The sequence below is a fragment of the Botryllus schlosseri genome, chromosome 10 (assembly GCF_051294905.1).
Source record: "Botryllus schlosseri isolate E-star chromosome 10, Bs_hap1, whole genome shotgun sequence".
Classification (NCBI taxonomy): Eukaryota; Metazoa; Chordata; class Ascidiacea; order Stolidobranchia; family Styelidae; genus Botryllus; species Botryllus schlosseri.
The window spans coordinates 16,967,506-16,993,059 of NC_137245.1; the positions used below are offsets into that span (position 1 = coordinate 16,967,506).

General features: G+C 41.5%; 1 protein-coding gene across 1 annotated transcript in view; it reads left to right on the forward strand.

Annotated features, from left to right (window-relative positions):
• Window positions 1-2,078: 2,078 nt before the first annotated feature.
• LOC145448618 (ADAMTS-like protein 1) overlaps window positions 2,079-25,554 on the forward strand; it is a 47,905-nt gene continuing 24,429 nt past the window's right edge. The window contains exons 1-5 of the mRNA XM_080327060.1: window positions 2,079-2,483; window positions 7,365-7,560; window positions 7,629-7,808; window positions 11,505-11,661; window positions 12,339-12,500. Coding sequence (XP_080183186.1) covers window positions 2,383-2,483; window positions 7,365-7,560; window positions 7,629-7,808; window positions 11,505-11,661; window positions 12,339-12,500 — 796 coding nt within the window. The 5' untranslated portion in view covers window positions 2,079-2,382. The remainder of the gene's footprint in view (window positions 2,484-7,364; window positions 7,561-7,628; window positions 7,809-11,504; window positions 11,662-12,338; window positions 12,501-25,554) is intronic.

Genomic DNA, 25,554 nt, shown 5'->3' on the forward strand with positions numbered 1-25,554 from the left:
CTATTACATTTACCCTAGCGGTCAGTGCTATTTGGCTGTAAATATATACTGGTATCGCCTTTATTTACCAATACACATCGTTGTACTATGCTAGTAACACGTATATTTACCAAACAAATTTGTTGTAGTGACCAAGGAAGAGTTTGCTACAGCACAACAATATGTATAGAAATTCAAGAACCTAGAACCTAGATTATTTATAAATTATGCGTTTTAGTCTTTCATGTCACTGATTTTCCGATTTTGTTGCATGGTTGCGCACTTGAAATGAAGTTAGGTCGTAATTTATTCTCTTAAGACATTAATTATTTTAAGGTACGTGGTTTCTTTTGGTTTTATGGCCTCGGTCAAAAACTAGATGCTTCAGAAAAGTTGCTTATACCAGCATTAATCAGTTATGGAGGAATGTCACCTACGATATTTTTCAGGAATCATGCGAGGCAATGTAAAATCAGCTAGACCTGCGAACATTGCGCTATGAGACATATAAGAATGGAAAGGAATATTACGAATATATACTCTGCATTTCAAAAATTCTGATTCGTTGTTAAGTCCCGATAGAGTGATTTTCAGACTTGATTCGAATTTCACGCCGATACCGATAACTAGTATATAACTAACCCCCCTTAATAACGAAAATATTTTCAAATAAAACTATATGTGAAGAGCTTCTTGGAGGTACAGAACTTCAATTTATTGAATAGTATATTAATATTTAAATACACCCGAATGTTTTCGGTTGACACTCGCCAGGGGTGATCATCGGCAACTAGTAGAGAATTGGAAAGAACGCTGTGCATATCAACAACTACATGTGTGGCGTAGCGCATTTTGTCCTCTTGTCTGAATGTCTATGTCGCACCAGAAAGTATAGTGTTCGAACATCGGTATTCAAACTTCAGAGGCGGAAACCAGTTTTTTGACATAAATTCATGCCGTCACGCAAAACGTCGCTGGCGTTCATGCTAGCACCATACTCATATAACGAATGGGTTGTGGAATATACTATTATTTTTCAAATATAAATTAATAGTCCTGAAGGTAAACGATCTTAGGGAGGTGACTACACCGGACGTTACACGTCACTATTACTATCACCAAGTGCCATTTAACATACCTTATCCATTGTAACCTGAGACGAAAACTGCGACGCAAATTCGTTATCCTCACTAGTTTGATTTAGACGTCATTATGTAACGTAAGTGAATGCCATGAAACGTCACAATCGATTTTCTCAAAGACTTGAACGCCCTAATCTCATCCACATTTCTCATATACGCAATGTCGCATGTAACCAGATTTTGTTAGCATATCTCAACGTGACTGTGACGGGAGTAAGCCTTTGCGATAGTCAGTTTGTTAACATAGCATTACATCTTTTAAGGTGATGTTATTGTTGTAGTTGTATACTTGGGGTAACTTAGCTCTTTCCACTTTTTTTCGGATTGTTGAAGCAATACCCTCGCTCCAAACCGCATTCGAGGCGCGTCTTTGATCTCAGCGCCCCTTAAGCATATAATGAGGAGCGTTTCCTTTCTTCTTTCATACTGAAAAAAAGTATGTTCTTGTTGTGTAATCCTATAGTTGCTGCTATAAACTTTATCACGTCTTTCGCTGGCGTATCGTTGCGTATAGGTTCTTGGAAGGCGGGCTGTGTCTGGCGTACGTTTTCAAGTGCGAATCGGAGTTGGAGTCTAATCATAGAAGAAAATTGGTGGTGTCGATAGTGTTTTTTTCCTACGGCGACGTAATAACTTGTAACCCGAGGAGTATAATTATTTTCTACGAGAGCACCAAACGTCATTAGGTGTATCATACAATACATACGCAGAAACAATATCACGTAAATACTGCATTGCTGTCAAGTATTTGAGAACGATCACATGAAAAGACTCTTGGTTGTAAAGACCTTCAATGTTCAATTGAATAGCATATTCATATTGAAATAATACTCGAATATTTTCGGCAGGGTTAATCGTCAGTAACTAGTCGAATTTTTACTGTATGACCGTTTTTTAGAATATTTAGATAGCACTATTTACTCGAATATTTTCGGCAGGGTTAATCGTCAGTAACTAGTCGAATTTTTACTGTATGACCGTTTTTTAGAATATTCAGATAGCACTATTTATTCGTATAGAGAGTGACATATACCGTGTGGAGAACACTATACCGTATGCCAGAAAAGTGGTCACGGTGAAAAACAAAGTAAGTTGTCGGAATCAAATTGGGCGTAAAATCTGTGCGAGCCGTCAGAAGACAAGGGTACTAAATGCGGCGTTGTGCCCGACGATGAATTATTGTTATTTGTCAAGTTGCGAGGAGGGATAGAACCCAGAGCGCGGATACTTTGAAGATACTTTGTTATATTTTATATGGAATATGGAAATAATAAAGACTATGGATATTATCCTGATGAGCATATGCTGTCACTTGTTGGTAGGAGTACAGGCTTCAATCTTCACGCAAGAGTCGCCATCACGGTAAGATCTTTAAAACGTTAGATCCAAGAAAGCGCGCAGATAGTCGTACGCGCAGTTGTTGCGATGTTCGCTAAATTTACGTCCACTTTTGTGTGTATACCAAACGATTCTATTATCTTAGCCTTAGTAAGTCATTCGTCATACGCCGCGTGCGGTAGGTCGTAGGCGCGCGATAGCATCGTCAAGTGATAGCGCTGATGTTAAACCATATTCGTGAGATCACTTTGTCGTGACTTTGAAGTTTCCAAACACATTCTGTTTACGTCAGTATCCCCCGAGTTGACCAAACCGTAAGAACAAGGTCCCCGCTATTTATGCGTACGTACGCCAGGTAACGCGATATTGCTCGCCGGGGTTTTCTACCGAAAGCATTCGTAGTATTGCGAAAATGCATCGCTACGATTAGTAGATAACATAGTGGGCGCATTGTAGTGTTTATTTGGGCGTTTCATTAAATAATAGTTGCTGCGATACAGTCTAATTTGCCAGAGCGGCGGGATTTACACTTTTCCAGGCAATGGCCGCCGATTCGTGTGAGGTTTTACGGAAGAGTAAATTTTGTACAAAGGAATGTAAATAGCTTGTTAGTTGTTGCTTAAGACAGTCAACAACGCACTAATTACCAGTTGTGACCAGAAATGTATTGTGTAAAACCGACATCGTGTTGGTAAGTCGGTGTATTTGGCATCAGACGCCATTCGATTTTTCAACTTCATTTTAAGGACAACACACTTTGTTGACATGCGTTGACACAGCCGGTGACATATCCGGTATTACTTCCGGTTAACGGGATTTTGCTTCACGGACATATGGCGTGTGTGTAGGATTGGACGCGCGCAGTCACCCAATGATATAGATATACATACCTAGCATAGGGTTACCATATTTCGAGAATCTGCAAAGAGGACACTGTTTCAAAATTTTCAGACTTACAATACTGGAGTAAAATCCTGAATAAATGATAAATTTTTTCTGGCTCAAATCCCGAATTACCGGTACCGGCTTTCTGTGAGATATTCCGTTGGTTGATAAAAAAAAGGTCATTTTTTGTCTCAGGTCCCGAAAAACCCGTCGGACCGTTACATGGTCGCTGATTTCATATTTATCAGTCCGATTTCCACGTACATTTAACTAAATTTCTCAAAAAAGAGGACATTTAGGCGTCCTCCGAGGACACTTTAAAAGAAGTCAAAAAGAGGACATATCCTCTTAGAAGAGGACATATGGCAACCTTAACAGGCAGTCATCAGTACAAACTTGCGATTATAAACACGTACTGTGCAGTGCACAGTGCGTGCACACTGCACACTGCACACTGCACACTGCACAGTAGCACACTGCACAGCCATTCTTCTAGGCTGGTAAAACCATGCAGCGTATCCCTCTACGCTACGACTTCGACATAATGGGAATGTATTATCACAGTAGCTGTCATTGTTATCTTTGGTGTAGCGTCTACTAATATTGATAATATCCTGAGATATCAAATACCCTTTGCCCTCCCCATATTTCCAGTACACAAGGATGCAGGCTTTCGATCGTCCAATTTTAGCGTAGTTTAGTTCATAAAAACATCGGCATATTGAGGTGCAATTATCGAACGAAGCGGTATAAAATTAATGACTTCCCACTTCAGCGCGCCATAATATGTCGGGATTACGGTTCAAGTTAAGTTCCTGCCTTATTCTCTCGTGAAAGTACCGTATTCTTTATTTGACGCGTGACCCTGAGTTCAAAGCGTCTATTAAATCACCGCAACAATTGATTTTGTGATGAAAATCAAATAATATGACAAGGGCAAATGAAATCAGGGCTAGGCCTCACTTCGCGAAGCCGAGTGCCCGCACGGCTGTCGCCCTCATCCGCATAATCAACCACGTGATTGAAGTCGAGGAGAGCAGGCGTCGGTACTTCTGTGATATTGCCACTTGAGAATATGTCCGATTGTCCGTATCTTGGCACGCCGAGTCAGAGTGATGTGTTCAACTACCAGAAATCGTGAGAAATAAGAAGATCTTGTCATGATTCTTCATAAGATGCTCAATTGTTGAACTTGATTAACACCCCAATCATCATCAGACGATGGTGATACGATATTGAATATCGATATGGAGTCGTTTCGCGTTCATTAGTCATTTGTGAAATCAACTTTAGGAGTGTGGATAAAGGTTATTCATGACAAGTCTCTGGTATGGGGACTTATTCAATGCTACGGCGCATCTACGAATCATCATAAATGTGAAGTATTGCCCTTTGGTCTATATTGCTCATTTCCGTGGTTGTTTGTCGCCACCAGAAAATTAAACTTATCTATATAAGGCTAAATTACAGTAATTCTACCTTGATGCAGATGATTCAAATATCGACCAACTGCACTCAATACATATGTACGTGTTTTAATAACGTTATTATTGTTACCAACATAACAAAAGATCCAAGTGACACTTTTACGTATTAAGGTCTTGTTCGCCACTGACGAGAAAGCGGGTAATTATAGGAAACAGCATTCAAATATAGTTATTGCTGGAAATATAACTTTCAGCTACATCGGACGATTGGACCGAGTAAGGTAACACATTGAGCTAAAAGTATACCAAAGTCGAGCCCAACACAATCGCTGCGTCAGAATGCGCGATGGAATGATATCCGGACAAACCATGATGAAATTATGCGCAGTTCCAGACACAGTACATGCCGGCGTTCAGGAGATGTAATTGTGGAAGTCCGACGTAACTAACTGTAGAAGCTCGTACGGGAACGAAATGCGTGTCACACAAATAATAATGATATTAATATAACCCAGTACAGTGCGATATTTTGTTTAGGATCATGGTCACACAAGTCGATAAAATGAGGTAACTATCGAGGACAGACGTCCAGATAACGTATGCTCAAGACTAGACGATGTCATCGACACCTGCGCCTAACCGCGTTACTGAATTTCGGAAATATCGATACGGGAGTGTGTCACGATACGATACCATCATTCGCATTTACCAATGAGCTGATATTAATACTATAATACGGATATGTAATCCGAATTATGTGGTGGATACAGAGATGACAGGAAGAGTAACCATTAGGGATGGTGTGAACGTGAGGTTCACGTTCGCGTTCTGTGTGTGAACCCCAGAAATTTAGAGGTTCAGGTTCACAAACGAACCGTTGGTAGGTTCTGCACTGTGAACCCTTTTCGTATATTATAATTTTCACTTCATTATAGCATCTGTGGTTGAAATTTATTGCATTTAAACTGCGGGCCACTCTATGCATGGCGCTGGCAGCATAAAAAACAATCAACACTAACGAGCAGGCACCTTGACAATCTCAAAAATTTGCTCGAAATATTCAGCTGCCCTGTGAATATTTAGTGAGTCTCTGCTGTGAGCTTGACCCGTAATCACACAACATCAAGAGAGAAATACGCTACATGTAGGTAGTCACCGAATGATGCTGATTCAGCCAATCAATGAAATTGATCTCGTTTTCTCATGTTAAAAATCTAGCTGGCGTACGGGGTCAATCTTGATTTCAGCATATGTTTAATTGTTTATTGTATCATAAAACCAAATCCGTGCGATTGGGGTGTTGGCTGCTGCTGTATTGTATAACTTGTTAATGGGGTAATATCGGTAGCAAGTATAGAAACCCGTTTTACACTCTGCTCAATATCAACATATCAATACTGAGACGCCGAATACATTGTCCGGTCTGGCCTAGACCGTTAACGCGTAAGCCTATAACCCTTGCAAGTCATCGTCGAAATAGTTGACAAAGCGACTGAAGATATTGATTTTATGGGAATTTCATATCATTTGATTGCCCCAGTTGATACATTCGGCGACGTTTAAAGCGTCAATATGTACTTCAGCATTGTGGCATTATGTGGCCCGAGTCGTCGCTAGGCATCCACTTCACTGAAATGCAGGTTTGGAATTAGCAATATGACGTCACGTGACGTCACGACGTTCACGTTCGCGTTCACACGAACCTGAACCATTCAGGGGTACACACCATCCCTACTAACCATTCAGTGTTCGTAATTTGGTTTTGAGTAACTTTATAGAGTCAATCTTTCCTATACCCTGGGCCGCGCTCACCGACATCGACCACGGTATATTGAGTACACGCATGGGAGTATTTAAATATATTATCGATCAACTGAATATGGAATGAGCCGAGTTCGCTATCATTTGTTTTGTATGTATTGCAATACATTACGTATTACCGTGGGTAACAAGATATACGATTGGTGAAGATTATCCCTATCACCTTAACAACCTCACGTTACTCAATGACATTTTGCGGCCCTGAGATTCCAGTTCACCTATAGATGAGTGATCGAGTTAGTATGGGCTGCTAGTTGTTTTTGTTGCATTTTATCCAGACTGTGTTGCAATTGATACATCCCGGGAGATAAAGATTGCTTCGACGAATATATAATAATAGATATTGTCTGTCCATTCGTTTACCTCTTGTAGTACATCACAGTATCGGTTCCTAATCTTTAATGTAACTATATATCGAGGATTGTGGTTTCTACACGCGTGCCTTGTATTAATTAGCGACCACAGCAACTAAGTATACCTTACATAGACAAGACATATATAGATAAACTCAAAATAAAGCAATGAAATTTGATCTCGATGTATTAAAATGCCGGTCTGGTGTCATGTCAAAATTGCCCAAGTTGGATTCATGGTCATCATGAAGTCATACAGCGAATAAATCGTCGCAGAAATCGCATCTAATACCAGTATTTCGCACACACTTTAGGGATCGGGCCGTTATCGGCCTCTAATTAAACCGCTTCCATCTATGTCTCCAATGCCAAACATAGCTTACTTATGAATTTCGTTGAATAGTACCCTTGCATCACAGATGGGACATAGCCGTTTACAGTCCGTGTTCGCAGACATGCGGCAGAGGCTCGCAGAGCCGTTTAGTGCGGTGCGTTGACGGGGTATCAGGAGCTCCCACTTCGGAATGGACATGTCCCTCACCGAAGCCAACCGCTACGAAGAGTTGTGCAATAATTCCCTGCGCTCCTGAATGGGAATCTGATACATGGGGAGAGGTAATTCGAACATTGCACGGTAATCACGATGGTATTCCCGTACCGGTGATATTTTTTATTTTACCCAGTGCAGTAAGACTTGCGGTAGGGGGTTCCATACGCGAAAAGTCAGGTGTCGACAGCGTTTGGCCAACGGTAAAGTCGCGGTTGTTTCGCCCGATTACTGTCCGAGGCGGAGACCTTCACTGCGAAAACGATGCGGGTTGCGAGATTGCCCGGCTCGCTACGTCACCAGGAAATGGAGCGAGGTGCGTTGAAAATCCATTACTGGTACTGTACACTGTGTACAGTGTCCACAAATGTTCAGTGTGTGCTATCCTGTAAGTGTCGTTACATGTACATCAAATGCGTATGCCAGTGTCCGACACCTTGCATGAGAAGTATGCCCAACAAAGTTCAACCCCGTCCGTGATCATATCAGCATTTCGCGCTAATTTAGACAATTAGAATTATCTAGTCCAGAGTTAAATAGTTGTCCAAAGTTTGCTCGAATCATTGTGTCGACTTCCCAGCGCTAAAGATTAGATATTAAAACAGAAACGATACCGTTACTATACTGTGAATGTGCAATATATACCGTCCAACTGTCCATCTGTCTACTTTATTCAAGGCGCTATACCTACACAGTACACAGCATGCGTGTCAATTCCGTAACAGCAGATTCGGCCTTATCTTTGATTCCGAACATTCCGTTGACACCGTCACGGAGTTGCATTCCTCGGGCCGCCTCTCCCGCATAGTTGCGTGTGACTCAATCTCGATACCGCGTGACTCGCTATCGCAACAGATAGCGAGAAACGGGTAATTAGTTTCCGTACAAGATAATCATGGATTGTTTGCGTACCCGTAGAAGGAATATTTTCCGACGCCGTCACCGACACTTACCGCTATGTATCCAAAACATTCCGTCGGGTGTAAGGGCGAATCAGGGAATCCCTGTTTTGGCGAATCTCGAAGTGGCCCGTAATGATCAACCCATATTGAACCCGCATAATCGGCCTATTATTTTGAAGCGAATCGTGGGGTTACGGGACCTTGGTATCATTCGTTCGTGGTGCAGATGTTGGAAATAATTTCGTTCACCAGACAGTGATATCCCTGTGAACTTGCATCGTTACAGGAATCCATATAAAGGATTGTACGTTTTGTATGGTCAATTCAAGTGAAGTCGTCCAAAATAGCCGATGCAATTGTCTAGATTTGTGAAATGTTTGTACGCTCTAATTTCCGGTTTTATTGAAAATCATACAGAAAAACTGTATCGCGTGAAACGAGACAGGCTTTGTGGACAGGCATTTGCCTTCTCGTTCTCGTGCTCCCGAGAATGACCTCTGTTGTGATATACTTTGGACTTGATTTAAGTTGTATTTTTTTTTCAATTAGGAATTCAATTGAAAATCCTAGTATTTTCGAATTCAGTAATTCTAATTTTAATCAAATTTGAAAAAAATAACTGTGTATCTATCATTCTGATTCTAACTAATTTTTAGAATCCGAATTGTTCCTTTGTCCAACACAGCTTTATAGCTTTGTTTGAAATGTAGACGTTTGACTTAATCTATCGTCGTGGACGGACAGACCGGGCATTGAAAATAATCTTAACCAAATCCCCAACGTCGGAACATGATCTGGCTTTCTATTTTTATGCATCTGTCACCCATCTCAAGTATAATATATTCGTGTATTGTACCGCGATACGTGATTCCATCACGAGATTACACACGATGGACTGATCGTGGAACGCGTCCCCACACAGCGACCACATTGTGCCTCTAATCCGAGTAATTCAAAACGAACGACGCGTGATAAATATCGGCCAGAAGTCATTACGCAGCCCTTCAAATGTATGAGGTTACACCGAGATTCCGTCGAACGCGAGGAGTCCGTTTTCTCCACGCCGCATTGCCATGATATCATCCTAAAACCTTCCCCTTTGCGAGGAGTAAGTGGAAAATGGGAGGCCAATTACGGGCGTATCATAACGATTGACAATGGGCCTGGTGTTCTGAAAGCGTAGCGTTCTGGGAAATCCGAGTAGCTCTCGAGTAGCTGCGTCTGTGAGGGATGTAACAATATCTCCCGATAGCTATTTTATGACAACTTGTAAAATATGTTTACGCATGCGCTTGTCATGCAGATAATGGTTATTACCTATATTATTTGCCCCGAGGGATGTGCGCCGTAGGGTAGCGTTGCACACCCCTTACAAATGATGAGTATATTCCCGGAAAAATTAGGAGAGCTTCTTGGAGGTACAGAACTTCAATATACAATTAAATAGTATATTCATATTGAAATGAACCCGAATATTTTCGGCTGACACTCGTCAGGGGTAATCGCCAGCAACTAGTAGAGAATTGGAAAGAACATTGTATATATATATTGTATTATTATATTATATTATTATATTGTATATATTGTATTATTATATTGTATATATTGTATATATTTTGTGATACGATTGTTGACATACAATGTTCTTTCCTATTCTCTACTAGTTGCTGACGATTACCCCTGACGAGTGTCAGCCGAAAATATTCGGGTTCATTTCAATATGAAAAATTAGGATAGAATGTTTCCGAAATCGCACAACATTTTGGTATTTGCTTACTTAATATATCAATCGTTGACCAAGTGATGTAAATATAATCGCCCGCCCACCGCAACATATCACTACTATCACCATTGACAAATGGTCTGCTGTGTAAACACCTTGTACGTATATTTCGTAGATTCTATTGTACTGTATAGTGCACAGGGCCCGTTCAGCATCTGTCCATAAGCGTACATTCTCCGTAACTGCGTCTGCTAATGAGCAATATTTGAGCCGGTGTTTATCTCCTTGTTTGTTAGTAAACGGTGTAAGTTTCAGTTAATGCGGTAATCAGGCCAGCGCGGTGGGTGACTCAGACTTTCAGCACCGCACGCCGAAAACATTATCGATGACAGTGTATCATGTTATAGATAGTAGCTGCAGTCATACCGATCCTTTCATTGATACAATCTACTAATTTCTTCCTACTCGAACATAAGATTTGTGCTAATGCTGAGAGTAAATAGATGCATGTCATGAAAAGAGATATGGAAGAGCCCGTGTGCTCCACATTATGCACTGGTGTTTGTAGCAGTATAAAGGTCGAAACCCTTTCATGTGTTGTAGTGTTGATTTCAAAATCTTCGCAATAGAACTCGTGCGGTGTTTACCGGCACACACCAAACCCTGTGAACTAACTGAAGAGCTTCATAGTGGTGCGGAACCTCAATATGATATTGAACAGTATATTCATATTGAAATGAACCCGAATATTTCGGCAGACACTCGTCAGGAGTAATCGTGAAATGACAAGGAATAAAGTAATACAATGAAAAAGTAGTATTGGTCGACGGGTTGTCAACTGTTAACAGGTAATTTGATGTGAACACTTCCACAATTGCAGGATGCATCATCCCGAACAACGCACAATGACGTGATTATGTTATAAATAGGCGCAATCTTCGAATATATATTCAGTAACCCGATAAAGGGGATATCTCGCCCAGTTGTGATGACAATTTCACTTATAAAAGTTGAGCAGCCATGTCATAAAACTACTCTCTAGTTTACGAAAATCAAAGAGCTTCTTGGAGGTACAGAACTTCAATATAAAGTTGAATATACTATTCACTTGTTTACCAAATTCAAATGTAAAACGTTATAGGTTTTTCCTGGAAGCTACTTGAGTGCAGTTGTGTGTATGTATAAATCTACTGCACACTTTGAAAGCCTTCTGCTATGCTGAATATACGTAAGCGATTTCGCCCCAGCCGGTGCACTATGAGGATGCGACATGGCAACGTGTCATTTCTGCACGCTATTGCATAATTAATTGGGCATGTGTTTCAAACTTGCCACAAAACAAGAAAAAAACTACCGAGTACTAAAGCTCTGCTTCAATCTCGCGCAGTGTCTGTCCTCTTGCGGTGGCGGGACACAGTTTCGCGAGATCAAGTGCGTCCGAATCAAGGCCGACGGTCACGTTCCCGAAACCGTGAGCACGAGCTATTGCGAGCATCTCACCGCGCCCGAAACGAATCGGAAATGCAACGCGGGGAAGTGCCCAGGTATGATGTTGCGGGGCGGCGACTTTTGAGGGTCTTCTCCCGACCAGAGGTTCACAAACCCCTTGTGGCTCCTTGAGAAGATTGCAAATTGAGATAATTAAGTATTCAATATTAAATTAATTTCACATATACGAAGATATGGCCAAAGTAGAAGTAGTCATGGTTCCTACTTAAGTTGAAATGAAAGTAACACTGTCAATTTCCACTAGCGATTTCTTACAATATCAAAACTACTTGGTGTGGAAACAGAATATGAAGATCTGGCAAATACTCGAATAACTAGTTTGAATCGTTAGTAGATTTGGTCGGGAAGTCGCATAAACGTTTAGCAGCCAAGCAACGGAGGCTATGGTTTCGAAATTGCAGGGTGCAGATTCGGGACTAATGCAAAATGATGAATGAAACTACAGATAGGTAGTTACAATCATACGGGGGATGCTTTCACAATTCCACGCCTAAACGTGAAGGAAGCATATTCCAAGCCTAATTTCTGCTTTCCAAAGTCTAACATATAGTAGTTTTGTCTGCTGCTACTTAACAGCTATCATCAGGCCTAGAATACTTACTGTGATAATTACTTGGAAATACCTACTTGTAATTTTACTTGAGTACCGACGATGACTATTCTTGGTCATCTCTGCAAGGTGCTTTTGTCCATTGTCGCAAATGTTTCACAGGAGCGCCCGCTAAATCTACTATTAGCCGCAGCAGAAAGAAGAAGGCGCAACACTTGATGAGGATTAGAGGTCGATCTCCCAAAGTGTTCCGGAGACATGGTACGCAGAATTCTATCACTAGACGGCGCATTGTATCGACGCGACGGAGAAGCGTCCGGCAAGGTAAGCTGGACGGATTGGTCTGTTGTTGCTAAGTCACACATGATGATAGGCACAGCTAAAGTTGTAAAATGAAGTTCTGGATGCATTGATATCTAGCAGGCTTTGTACGTTGAGCAGGTCTGACCTGACCTGACCATAGATTACTAACCAACGGATAGTTGCGCAACACGTGACTCACGGTTGAGTACCCAAATGCAGCTGGCGATTGCTGGTCTCTTCGTAAACAGATATTGTATGCATGAGGCCGGGCAGCATTATGTCTTGTATAGATTTGGACTGTATTGCCACTAGGACACCACGTCTTGGGTATGTTCGGAGGTTCGGACTTTGCTGCCACTCGAACATCATATCTGAGGTATGTTTGCACTGTGTTCCGCCCGTGCATCATATCTGGGGCACATTCTGACTGTTTATGTCACTATACTGTGTGAACATACCCCGGATATGATATCCTAGTGGCAACAGAGTCCGAACATGTCCCAAACGTGGTGTCCTGGTGGCAATACAGTCCGAATCTACCCCTGACATGATGATCGAGTCGCGCAACGCAGGACGAACATACCCCAGACGCGATTTCAAACTTTTTACAGCGCGATCCAAATTTGAGTTTTATTATATTAACGTCTTGCAACCCAAGCCTGGCACATGGACAAAAATATAAGATAAGGCGGCAGCAAACAATTGTAGTACGCTACATGACTATGTGTATTTATTGGACAAGAAAACAATTGATGCAGGGTCATTAGTGTCACTGAAATTTATCCTAATGCGCGACTCTATCGTATTGTGCGCTATGCGTACATCAATAGCTTCCAACCTTTTTAGTCATGGACTACTTGCAAAAAATTGCAAACCTCGCGGACCCCTGAATCATAGTAATCGGCACTTACTAAAACACGCACTGGAAAACAATGCGCGCCTTTAGGATGTGAAAGGTTGCTGCTACTACTTGAGATCAAACCTTTTTGTTTTGTTTCACGATCCGATTTTACGTGTTACCGCAGTAACCGATGACAAGCAAGTTGGAAAACGTGACTGCGATGTCTGACATCAATACTCAGTCTCTCCCTTCCTGCCTCCGCTCAAGCTAGATTTTTCTAGAATAGAGAAACGAAATGTCAAGCTAACATTATCTATGGAATCAATCCGTCTTGTGTAATATAGGCTATTACATTGGCAGGCACATTTTTGATGATCCGGCCATATTGCCGTAACTAATTGCGTGCGCGTGCCGCTTGTTGCGTAGTATAGGCTACCCAACACGGTGAATCGAAATGAGATGAGGTCGCACGAAGAGCGAGAACGTGTTTGCATGGAATTCGGCAGAAATTAAGTACAATAAATGATCGCTTTGGTGCTGCCGCGATCTAAAATTTACATTTATATCTGAGGAACTATTACTGGTCTGTGCTTAGTAGTAGTGTTATTGGTTATTATGTGTTAGTCGCGAAGATGCAGTTTGCGATTTCAACAGTTGCCACCTAGGATTAACTGCTAAATGTATGCGAACAATCGTTCAAATTTACGTTTGAAAACTTGTCACTTGAGTATTTTTCAGGCCTTTGATTTTGTAGGTCTGGTTGAGGTAGATTTGGCAGCTCTTGGAAATTGCCACCTTATTTGCAATTGAGAAGAAATTTACTTCTACCTGAGGAGTAATGCTGAATACTTTGTCATCTCTGATTTCACCTCAGTTTCGATTGTTACCGCGGTGTTTGTAGGTAGTTTTGTTGTTATATGACTGACAGGCGGTATGGCCGAAGAGTAATTCTGTGAGGCAGCGAGTACGGTGTGGATCGGTTGGTTAAGATCACCGAACGCAACGCAATCAAACTCATTCTTAAAAATGACTGCATTGCTGTGGCAATACCGGGGCTTTTTGCCTTACTTCGGAATGCTTGCACTATTAGTCACGTAAGTCGAGTGAGTGTGACATAATAGGATAGGGTAGCGGAGTATGAGATCTATAGGTGATATGAGCTTTGCTCATTGACCATTTACATGACCCAGTGCGAAAAACTATGCATTCACGGATCGCGCTGCTGTCATAGATACAGCAATATCACACATGTCTTGCTCTCACATAATTCTCTGCCTCAAAAAATATTCTGGTCCCGATATAATGTTTCCCGGTAAGGGATTCAGCGAGAGAATTGGTTGCCGCAATAGTCTTTGGTTGGTAATAAGCGAGTAAGTTCCCGCCTGACATCATAATAGATACGACGTCGCTAGCTTATAAATATGATATGAATTTGATTGCAGGCTTCTTGTCGCTTTGATGGCGCCGACCGCGTTCCTATATTCAGCACATTGACTTGACAATACCTCCTCAAACCTCCACGCTTTCCGCCTAAACTGCCTACTGATTGTCGGCCATTCTGCGTAATTTCAAGTCATTATATGGAAGTGGATGTTGCTGTGTGGGAAGATGTGACTCCACCGTTGATAGAGTCGCTTGATTGATAAATTTCGCTTAGATTCGAATCCGTTGTAGGAAAGGTAAATGTTATTTGTATTCTCGTTGAATATGGCAGTGGTTCTCAACCGCAGATTTGCAATTTATTGCCGGCCCGCCAAGAATATTACGCTTTTATATCTCAAGTCCAAAATGAAAGAAGTTGTCCATTAATTAGAGAAATAAAACATGAAACGTGTTTTTCTGTATCGTCTCGTAATATCAGGTTCATGGCATACTTTGGACTACGCCGCAATGCTGAAGGTGTTGTACCAAACTGTTTAAAAGTATAGCCTACTACTCGCTCGCGGCCATTTATATATGAAAGGCAAGAGTACTTATTATATAACATAGTTAAATTTCGACATTGAAATTTACCTGCGTTTCGCAGTATAACAGGGGCTAGCGAACGGCAAATTGGCCAGTCTTTCAAAAGATCCCCATTCCCCAACAATCCATATCAAGTTCGCGCATTTTTAACAGGACTCCGCCTTGCGAAAACTTTAACAGCACCCACGTGCAGCACGTGAAATATCAAAAAGGCAGCTGGAAATTTGTCATTTGATTGAAGTTTCCAATATTTACGTCTGAGTTGCATATGTCACAATTACATTTTGGGTTTATCTGGATTTTACAAGGTTCGCCGGTCTGCCAAATCTATTTCGAAACTCGAGCAAATCACTGGTACCAAAGCTAAAAAGGTTTAGAACCACTGGCCTGTAGACTCCTAAGGTCTACATTTTCAATCTCCGCTCTGGTTAAAGATACTTTGTCGGCACAGAACATCAGTATACCATTGAAAAATATATTCATATTGAAATATACCCGGCTATTTTATGATACGATTGTTGATATACAATGTTGTTTTCAATTCTCCGCCAGTCGCTGACGATGACCCATGACGTATGTCGCCAGAAAACATTCGGGAATATATATTCAACAGGAATATATCATTCAACTGTGGCAGACGTTAACATCGACAGGATTCAGGCGTTTCGAAATCCTTGTATAATCGCGGCCGTATAAAAACAATTCATTCCCCGACGCGCCGCCCCGACGGGTGTCCGTCTCGATCTCCAACCAGGTATTCATGAGCACAGCGTGATTTGTAATCCCCCAGAAAAATGTCAACTATATATCCTAACATGTCCAACGCGACAGGCATCGCTGTCTCAAACACGTACCTGTTCCGAGTGTTCCGTCCCATTGAACGCGCAGGTGTGCTTCGCATTTCGCCCGTCCTCAGTCTTTTTAACCCTAGCGCCCGTGAAAAGTTTCCCACCGCCGTACCCACGTAGAAGCCAGACCCCGTTTCCGCACCTGGATCCGTGAATTCGGTGATTTGTACCTTTGGCGAGGCGTGACTCTGCGCGGCGTCGTGTGTGTTTTATTTCACGTTGGTCACGGGTGACGGAAATACCGTTTTCAAAGACTCATCCGTGTGGCGATACATATGTTAATACCGATACGTCACGAACGCTATTGTTTTCATTACGTCATCCGGTAACCAGATTGCAAGACTGCACGCCTGGTCTCTATACAATCCGTGCGGCGCACTGTAATGGGCGCTTACGTAGACTTTGGGCTTATAATGAGTTATTTTAGGCCGGCTCCGTAACCAAAACATAGTGTTGTTTACCGACTTTTCGTGTTTTCGCCCACTTGAGCTTTGAATGTAAATCCTCGCACCGTAAACATGTCACTTTGCTTTAAATTAGCGGGCGGGTTTTGGGTATTCGAAAGCTGTCGTGTAATTATGCGTAATGCTCCAGTTGTTTTGCTGGATTATCACGATCACCCGCATATAACGAGGCTGAGATAATTTGTAACTATGTCCAATTAAAAATTCCCATGTTTGTTTGTTTGTTTGTTTGATATTCATGGTGTTTCGACTACATTGGTCATTTTACATCAGGCCGATACTCTTTATTTTTGATTCCGTATACTTACCGACTTGTACAAATACCCACTTCTAGGCTTTTCATAAAACACCTCTTACGTGGATCACGTGGCGAGGAGGAGCCTAGATAAACCTCATAAACACATAGGCAGGAATTTTGGAACCAGCATATCACTACGCATTATCACTACGCTATCATATCACTACGCCATATCGCCACAAAGAATGTATGTATGTAACAATTGTAACATTCTTAACATAGAGGTGGTCGGCGATGAAGCAGCACGTTTACTCTTTGGCCTAATGGCACTACTTGCTCAAGTGATTACGATTTTAACTGCTTCACTTCTTCTGAATAGTTTTCAATATACTTCAGGCAACATTTTCACTTGCAGGTAAATGGTCACTCCTACTTCTACATTACCTTTGACCACCTCAGCATTCTACCCATCCAAGATCACGGGAAAGTCTAATTGTACACAATACGGCGGAGTAACATACTGTGCAACTTTGAATAAGAGTTAAACTGATGTATTTCATGATGGACGTTACCTATCGGTGAATGCCATGCAGCAACATTGTAGTGATGTTGGCCCGATCGCGCATGGCCGCATAGCAGTCATATCATCTTTCTATAGATGTGAAAAGTCCGCTGCTCAAAGAGAATGGTTCAGCCTCAAACGAACCATGGTCCGCGATAGGGTTGTCCCACCTTATTGGCAGTCCGGCCAGATATAAATAACGCAGTGAAACCGCGGGCCGGACATAAGCATCCGATTATAATTACAAGGCCCATCATCCCACTAAGAAGTGGTAGCGGCGATGGCCAGACTTCTCAATAAAATGCGATTCCGGGCTATACGTATACACAAATAAAAAGTAATACCACGTTTTAAACCGCGCGAAGCGCAGAAAAAGTTTCAAGTTATTGACGGAATTTGGTCAAAATAGTCATATTCGCAATCAGCACACGCAGCGATTCTAATATTATAGACCTTTCTCTTAGCTCAAATGTGACGGACTAAAGCCAAATTGAAAACTACACGTTGCACGGCGCTGATCTACGGCACGCGGGATGAAATGGTGATTGGATCTTACGGAGTTGGCCAGCTAATGAACCTATATACCGGACCCGATCACGATGCAAACTATAAAAACATCTCAGCCCGAGTTCATTACGTTACCAATATTTAGAATGCCCCAATAAGTCACGAGTGCAGATTTTATAGCTGGTGACACCCGTTAAGAACCGGAACCTGACTGCGTCCGGATTTTCTTGCTAATGTTTTTTCTTGGTTGTGGCTGATGTAAACAACAATGAGGTCGACTCCAAAATTTCTACCCAAGTGTTGGAGGTTTATTCATAGGCTCCTCCTCACCATCTCATCCGCGTAAGCGGAAGTGGAAGTGGGCTGGGCTACAAGTTGGCAGTTGTGGAATAAAAAATAAGGAATATCCGCATGGTGTAAATGACCATTGTGGTCGACAAGCACCATGAACACCACAAACAAACAAACAAACAAACATGTATTGTTCAATATCGAGTGGCGCTTATGACAAAAGTCAGAATACTATGTTCGGTATTATTAGGGCACGGTTCGTATTCATTTCAAACTAGGTGGTGTTCGCGTTCATTCTCGCAGTATTTATAAGGATTATTCGCGGTGCGAGAATACTTGACTTTTGAGCCTCGACGCAATTCCTACGAAATCCGATCGAGGTAAATGCCGTATGAAATCAGCCGATTTCTGTTCCGCCAGTATCGATTTCCCGACGATGTGTGTAACCGGGGATTAGCGATTTTTATCCCCATGTCGTAGCCGTTTTTGTAATGAAATCACCCGTGATTTAAACTTTCGCTTTTTGACCCGTCGCCGTAAAACAGATTGGGTTTTGAGTGTTCGCGTTTTACTGTTAGCACAGGCCTTTGATGAAATACGTAGTACATCATGAGCGGTACGCATGAGCGGTTTGTATTATGGAAGTTATCAATCACCCGTAGTTATAGTATTGCAGTTGCGCAAACAGCGGTACCATAATAGGAAAATAACTACAAGGCAATATTAATGAGCCGCATTTTTCGATTGGTAATTGTGTATGTAACTGCAAGGTGTACATTGCCAGGGTGAATCCATCTTGCAACTGAACCGGCATGTGTATGTGCTGTAATATACGGAGTAATTTGCAGTCATAATAACTCCTAAATCTAATTGGACTAATTAGAGCGAAATGCCGGTAATATAATTCTAATCTAATTTGTGAAATGTTTCAATGCTCTAATTAAATTTGAATCTAATTTCCGGTGCTCCTGTGAATGCTACGGGAGAACTGTGTGGCGCGAAGCGAGCCAAACTTGCTGTGCATACATTTGCTATTCTCCTGCTCATGGGAATGAACTGTATGAATGATATATTGACTGAACTTGACTCAATTGTTTTCGCGGATTCAGTAATTCTAATTCCAATATAATTTGAAAAAAAAACTGTACCCATAATTCTAATTCTAGTCTATTTTTGGAGAAAAAACTGTGTACCTCCAATTCTAATTCTGGTTTAATTTGAAAAAAAAATGTGTACATTTAATTCTAATTGTAGCCTAGTCGGGATAAATTGGAAACTCCCTAGCTTGCCAAGTCGGGCTTATGGATAAGCCTGGAGCGGAATGGTTTTAGCAATGAAATGAAGTCACAGATTCATAGCACTGCAATGAAATCATATGACGTCACGATGTACAAATGGAAATTATGTTAGTGGGCAAAAGCACCTTGCGCCCGCAGTTCACAGTAAAGTTAAATTCTTTGAGGGCATGCGTCACTAAAAATCTAAGTATACTTGTATATGATAGTATGCATATATCCATGGATCTTCGGAAAACCCTGTTAGTCGGTTTGGAATTAGTAATGTCCAAACTTGTATGGTGTAATTTTGTGAACTAGCGGTTTAAAATCGTGGAATTGGTACGAATACATTCTCTTCTTATCTCCAATGGCGGCTGGTCTGAAAAAAAAATATCCAGATTCCCATTCAGATCCGAGGTTTCACGCATTTGAAAATCGTTTCAACACCGCAGATTCGTTACCGAACCAACATTGCTAACATATAACCGGCCACTTTTGAGCAAATGACATTCCTAACATGCTTATGCGAAATCACAGTGCACGCCTTCGAGAAGTCCACTAAACGCCGTCTTAGCGAGAGGCTTAAGCTGTTCAAAATATTGGAATTCTACAATGTGGTTTACAGCTGCATCTACTTGCGAAATGTTTTTAAACAAACCGTAACGAAATTGATAAGAGGATACTTCTATTAGGCTGGTATGCGGGTTATGGGAAGTATAACCATTAAACAAATTCCGGTCGAAGTGTGTTATTTCCAAATCACGCTAAACGAAACGTTAACTCGGAAACGTGAAGCACCCAAGTGTGTTCACTGTTCAGTACCGGCAGCTATTATTGATGCAAAATACGAAACCGCTCTACCGGACAATGTGTGTAGGTAGAACTGCGAATGATTGAAAGTGTCTTGTCGGATCCATTCAATAACAAGCTGTCAAAAAGTAAGTCCACGGCATATCGTTTACAATTACTTCAAGTGATCTTGGACGTGAGATATGTATCTTTCCTTAGCGAATTAAGTCAATTATCTTGATCCACCTGAACCAAGGCCGCGTAGCAATTGTGCGGGAAACCAACGCTTCACATAAGGCTATAAACCAAGATGTTGATTGTTGACTGCAAAATCAAACGCAGCTTGACGAGGGCACATCGTGTTTGTTTTGGGACGGATTTTACCGCTGTAAATATGCCGTAAAACCTTCTTCGATTCGGTTGTTCTCAGATGTAGGCGTAATGAGCATCGTTAACTGCGGAACACATATACTTTACATGCATTCATGTATCCTCTATAAAAGTGATGTCCACATAATGTCTGACTTACGGGCGCCGCATGCAAGGTTGCGCTATGATCATTCTCATTATTTATAAGCATTGAGACGTTGTTTGACATTGGTGACAGCAGGATAGGGCACCTTTTGGACACCTGTTTTTTTTTATTGAACCAGTGGTTCCCAACCTTTTTCGACTCATCGCCCCCTATCAAGCTCGACACAAATTTTCTCCCCTCCCTTATTTACGTGTCCAAAAAAGAGGACTTGTAAACGGGAAATTTATTCACCTAACTCTGAAAAAAGGCCATTTTTTTTATTCCCTTGCGCTTCTTCGTCGTAATTGTTGAGAAAGCGATGGAAGATATTGATTTTATGTAATCATTTCGAAATTGTTCGAGTTACTACCTTTGGTGATGGTGATGTTACATGAGCATGTTACTCGAATGTTTCATAATGTCGTCGCCATATAGTTATCGTGTACATTAGTGGTTCTTATCCTTTTTTTCTCCAGCGCCCCCTTTCAAAAAAAAACCACTCGACTAATTAACGGTATAATAATTGTATGTGCTATCTTCGATATAAAATCCAGGTTGTTATAACAACCCTCTGGTAAGCCCCACGGGCTCGTAGCATTTGGTTCGAGATCGATGCACACATCTCGAATTCTCCTCTGCGATTGACAATTTACGGGGAAATTAATTGCGTTGGGTTTTGTTTTATTGCTTTGTGTGACTACTAAATCAACTGAGAATGTGGTAGAGATCTTTTCTCACGTTAAATTTAGTACTGAACCAAGCTCTTACCTTTAACATGAATTTGGGTAACAACACTATTAAGCAGTATCATCCTTTATGATACTATGATAAAAAATTATGACGATTTAATTTTATAGCTAGGCCCATAATTAGTTAATCATTTTGACCAAAAAGCTTCAAGCATCTTTAATGTACAAAGGGCATCACTCTCAAAAGTTCTACGGTACAGTGCCTTTTCGATTTCGACACGATTTGAGCAGCAAGATATAATGCCTAGTTCAAAGCATTTTGTGGAGAATAACCCGAGCTATCACCATCATTATCAGTATATATTAATATATTCATCATTTCAAAACACCGCAAAACTGCGATACGATGAAAAGATAGGAGGATGTCAAAACGAATTGGCGTAGCTTGCGTGAAGGGAGTGTTTTAACGGGGAATTGGTAATCCAGCAGTACGCGAAACTCATTTTACATGAATTAAAATAAACCACTGCATTCATTGAAACATCGTCGGCGGATATTTCGCGATGAGCGCAACGTAAAACGTTGTGATTTGACAGATTTTGTCGAATGCTAGTTTGCAATGAGAACTCAGGGATATATAGAACTATTATTCTACTATATAATCATATGTCCTTACTAAACCATCTACAGCGAGGCCATTTTTCTTCAGTGCCCCCATACCGCCCCCATATCGCCCCCTGGGCGTTTCCGCCCCCTTCAAAATCCGAAACTCCCCTTGTGAAGCGCTGGAGACAAGGTTAAGAACCACTGCTGTACATGATGTAGGCCTACTACTCTACGGAAATGTAGCGTTGGAATTAGTATGACACCGTAGGTTCGTGTTCGCGTTCACATAGAACCTTTCAAAAAGGTTCGCGTTCACACGAACCAGAGCCTTTCAGGGGTTCGTACCATCCTTAAATCTATGTACAGAGTCTCTCATACAAATACCACATGACTACAACTCTGGCATTCGTGAAAATTACAATTTTCAACAAATGCGCCTTTCTTTGACGAATCGCGATTGTGCAGTCAGAACAGCTACCATTTTCAACATTTTTGTAATACCTTTGTTACCCGAATAACCAGGCCGTGTTATTTTTGGCATTTCAGGAGCCAGATGCCAAAACTGCCAAAAATAAAAATTTGAAAATGCCAAAAATAACACGGCCTGCCAAATAGTGTATTTCGTTCATGGTGTTGTGTTAACAGGACCGCGTTACAAGCGAGAAGAGCGTTTGTGAAAGGCAGGTTTCTTAATCTGGGTCCAGCCCACCCATTAGGGGTGAAAGCATGGTGTCCTAAATGTTGTGGGCACACCGAGATTGAACGGCTGACTGCATTTGGTTTACGTCATACTTTCCATTTGTTCAAAGGCAATTTTACGACCATTTTTGACCGGCTTGTCGAGCGCTAAATTTGGTAAAACGGGTATCAATGAGAAGCTGCCGCAGTACTGATTATTAAAATATGAATTATATTCTGCTCATGGAACTGGAACCCCCAAAATCAACCACGATTTTTGCATTGTGATCGAGCTGAACATTGTGACGCAACAAACTGTCTGGCTATTTCTGAGCTGCATAGTCTCGTTTTGCCAGACAGTCTTGTTGCGTCAATGTTCTTAAACAAGCTAACCTTCCCAGGACTCTTCCATGCGAGTTGGTAATATTAAAGCCACCTGAAGTGACAAAAGTCCTACGAAAATATATCGGTAGACTGAAGGAGAAATGATAGTCTGGCTACTAAATAGAATGTGTTGAGAGACAACACACGAAACTCCTGGAAAAGGATAGGAAAAAAAATTCTTTCCGCGATGAGATCGATGGCGCTGGCGAAGTCATCTCTTTTCATGATGCATGGAAGCCGGTTCGGCCCTCCAAAGATTTCGAAGCTCTGAAAACCTTTTGTGGATGACTGGCAACATTCTTTCCCTCAACGGCTACTGTTGAAGCCGATATTTCCCAGATTCGCTGAGCGAGAAATGAATTTAGCAGAAACTTAGCTGACCTGAGTTTGGAAGCACTGTTACAGTGAAAACGATTTAAGTCTATTCAACAGCTGTAACAATCAAATGTTGAGCGTGTTTGTTAGGCTTTTCTTTCTTTTTTTTTTGCTTATTGGCACCGATTCCGATGGATACTGCACATTTTGTGGTTTCGTTTGATATTATTAACCTATGAAATGGTTAGGTTTTTTCTTCTACTTATTGTTTGTTGGCACTGATTAGACGTGGATGCTGCACATTTTGTGGTATCTTTTGACGAACTAGCCCAAATAAAGCGTTTTTGTGACTAATTCGAGGCTGAAACTGTCTATTTAGAGGACGATGCCAAAACTGCCAAAAATAAAAATCGAAAAATGCCAAAAATAAGTTATTTTTGGCAGTTTTGGCATATGCCAAAAATAACACGGCCTGCGAATAACCCTTCTCTCCGCCACCGCAACCATCAACTTCATCTGTGATGCGATTCAAAACAAATTCGCATGCTGGCTAAATTTCGCTGCACACGCCGCGGAATTCGTTTGTGGCAACGTTTCGGTGTCACAGTGCTAGTCTTCACTAACATCGGCCTGTTGAAAATGTGTGTATATCGAAATCGGTCTGAGCCTGCTTTTCGTTGTATAGGCTACCGCTTTTATATATAGTCTTGTGTATTCGGATCTAGCCTGTGCCGCAAAGTTGGACATCGAGAATTTTTGAGCATAACCAAATACGTTATAATTAGAATTTCTGAATTGGCAAACTCTTGGAAATTGCATTCTATTATAATTAAAAAGATACACAACAAAAAACTATAGATCATTCTCACAAGCATGAGATCGGAAGACGTCTGTACAGCAAGTCTCTTTTCACACTGTACACCAGTGGTTCTCAAGCTTTTTCACTGTGGGAGCCATTTTATGAACCTCAACTCTGTCGGGAGCCGCATGATGGCACGAATAACGTAATTTATTGAGAATAGAAAAATATCATCAAAAATGGTATCAACGAAATGGTGTACGGCTAAAATAGCGACGGCCTTAATAGCGACGGCCAAAACACCGACTGGCCACAACAGCGACGGCCATAACAGCGACGGCCAAAACCGCGATTGGCTCAAACAGCGACGGCCAAAACAAATACGACAATTTCCCCAGACGACACTGTGACAGCGGGCACTCCCCATACGGACAACTTCCGAAACGACGTTACCCAGCCACGTCCCTTCACCGATGGTATACCGAGGTATACCCTTCACCGTTGAAGCCGATTGCGGATGATTTACAATTTACATTCTTCCAGATAGTAAATAGATAGTGATCACCACAGATTTAGCGTCACAACATGTTTATTGAGACTTAATCCACAATCTTTCTGAGTTCCGAGAGCATGTGAATTGAGTTTGGATGAACAAGGCGTGACGCTAAATCTGTGGTGATCACTATCTATTTTGCAACTTAGTGCGAAACTTGAAATTGAATTTGATTTTTCACAAGTTTGTCATAACGAGGTTTCATCGTGGAGGAAGCTGTGCACAAGAGCTGTTTCAGATGACGATCAGTCAATCGGTTGCGATATTTGCTTTTGATCCTCACTAATTTGCTGAAAAGGGCTTCACATACATAGGTTGAACCGAACATGCAGGCATTCTTCGATGCGTTAGCTATCAGGTTGGGGTATTTTTCTTCAGGAACAGCACCCCAAAATTCAAGGAGTCCATTGCTTTGAAACAACAGTCGCAATTCTATATCGGACTGCAAGTCCAGCAGTTCCATCTGAAAAATATCAGGGGCAGTGGCGGCATCTACTGCCATTGGGTTTGAAAATATATTCATCAGGGGTACGGAATGATGCATTCCCTCTATTCGACGTTTAAACCCGTCAATCAAGGTACTAATAACCTGGTCATATGTTTTGAATGATCCATTCTGTCGGTGGTTTGAAAGCGTTACAAAATGTGTCGTAACACCCTCCTCTAGGTGCTTTCTCCAAAGACACAATTTCTCAATGAAACCAGACACTGTCCCGTACCAGGCGTGACAGAGCTTGTTATTTCCTTGTAAGTTC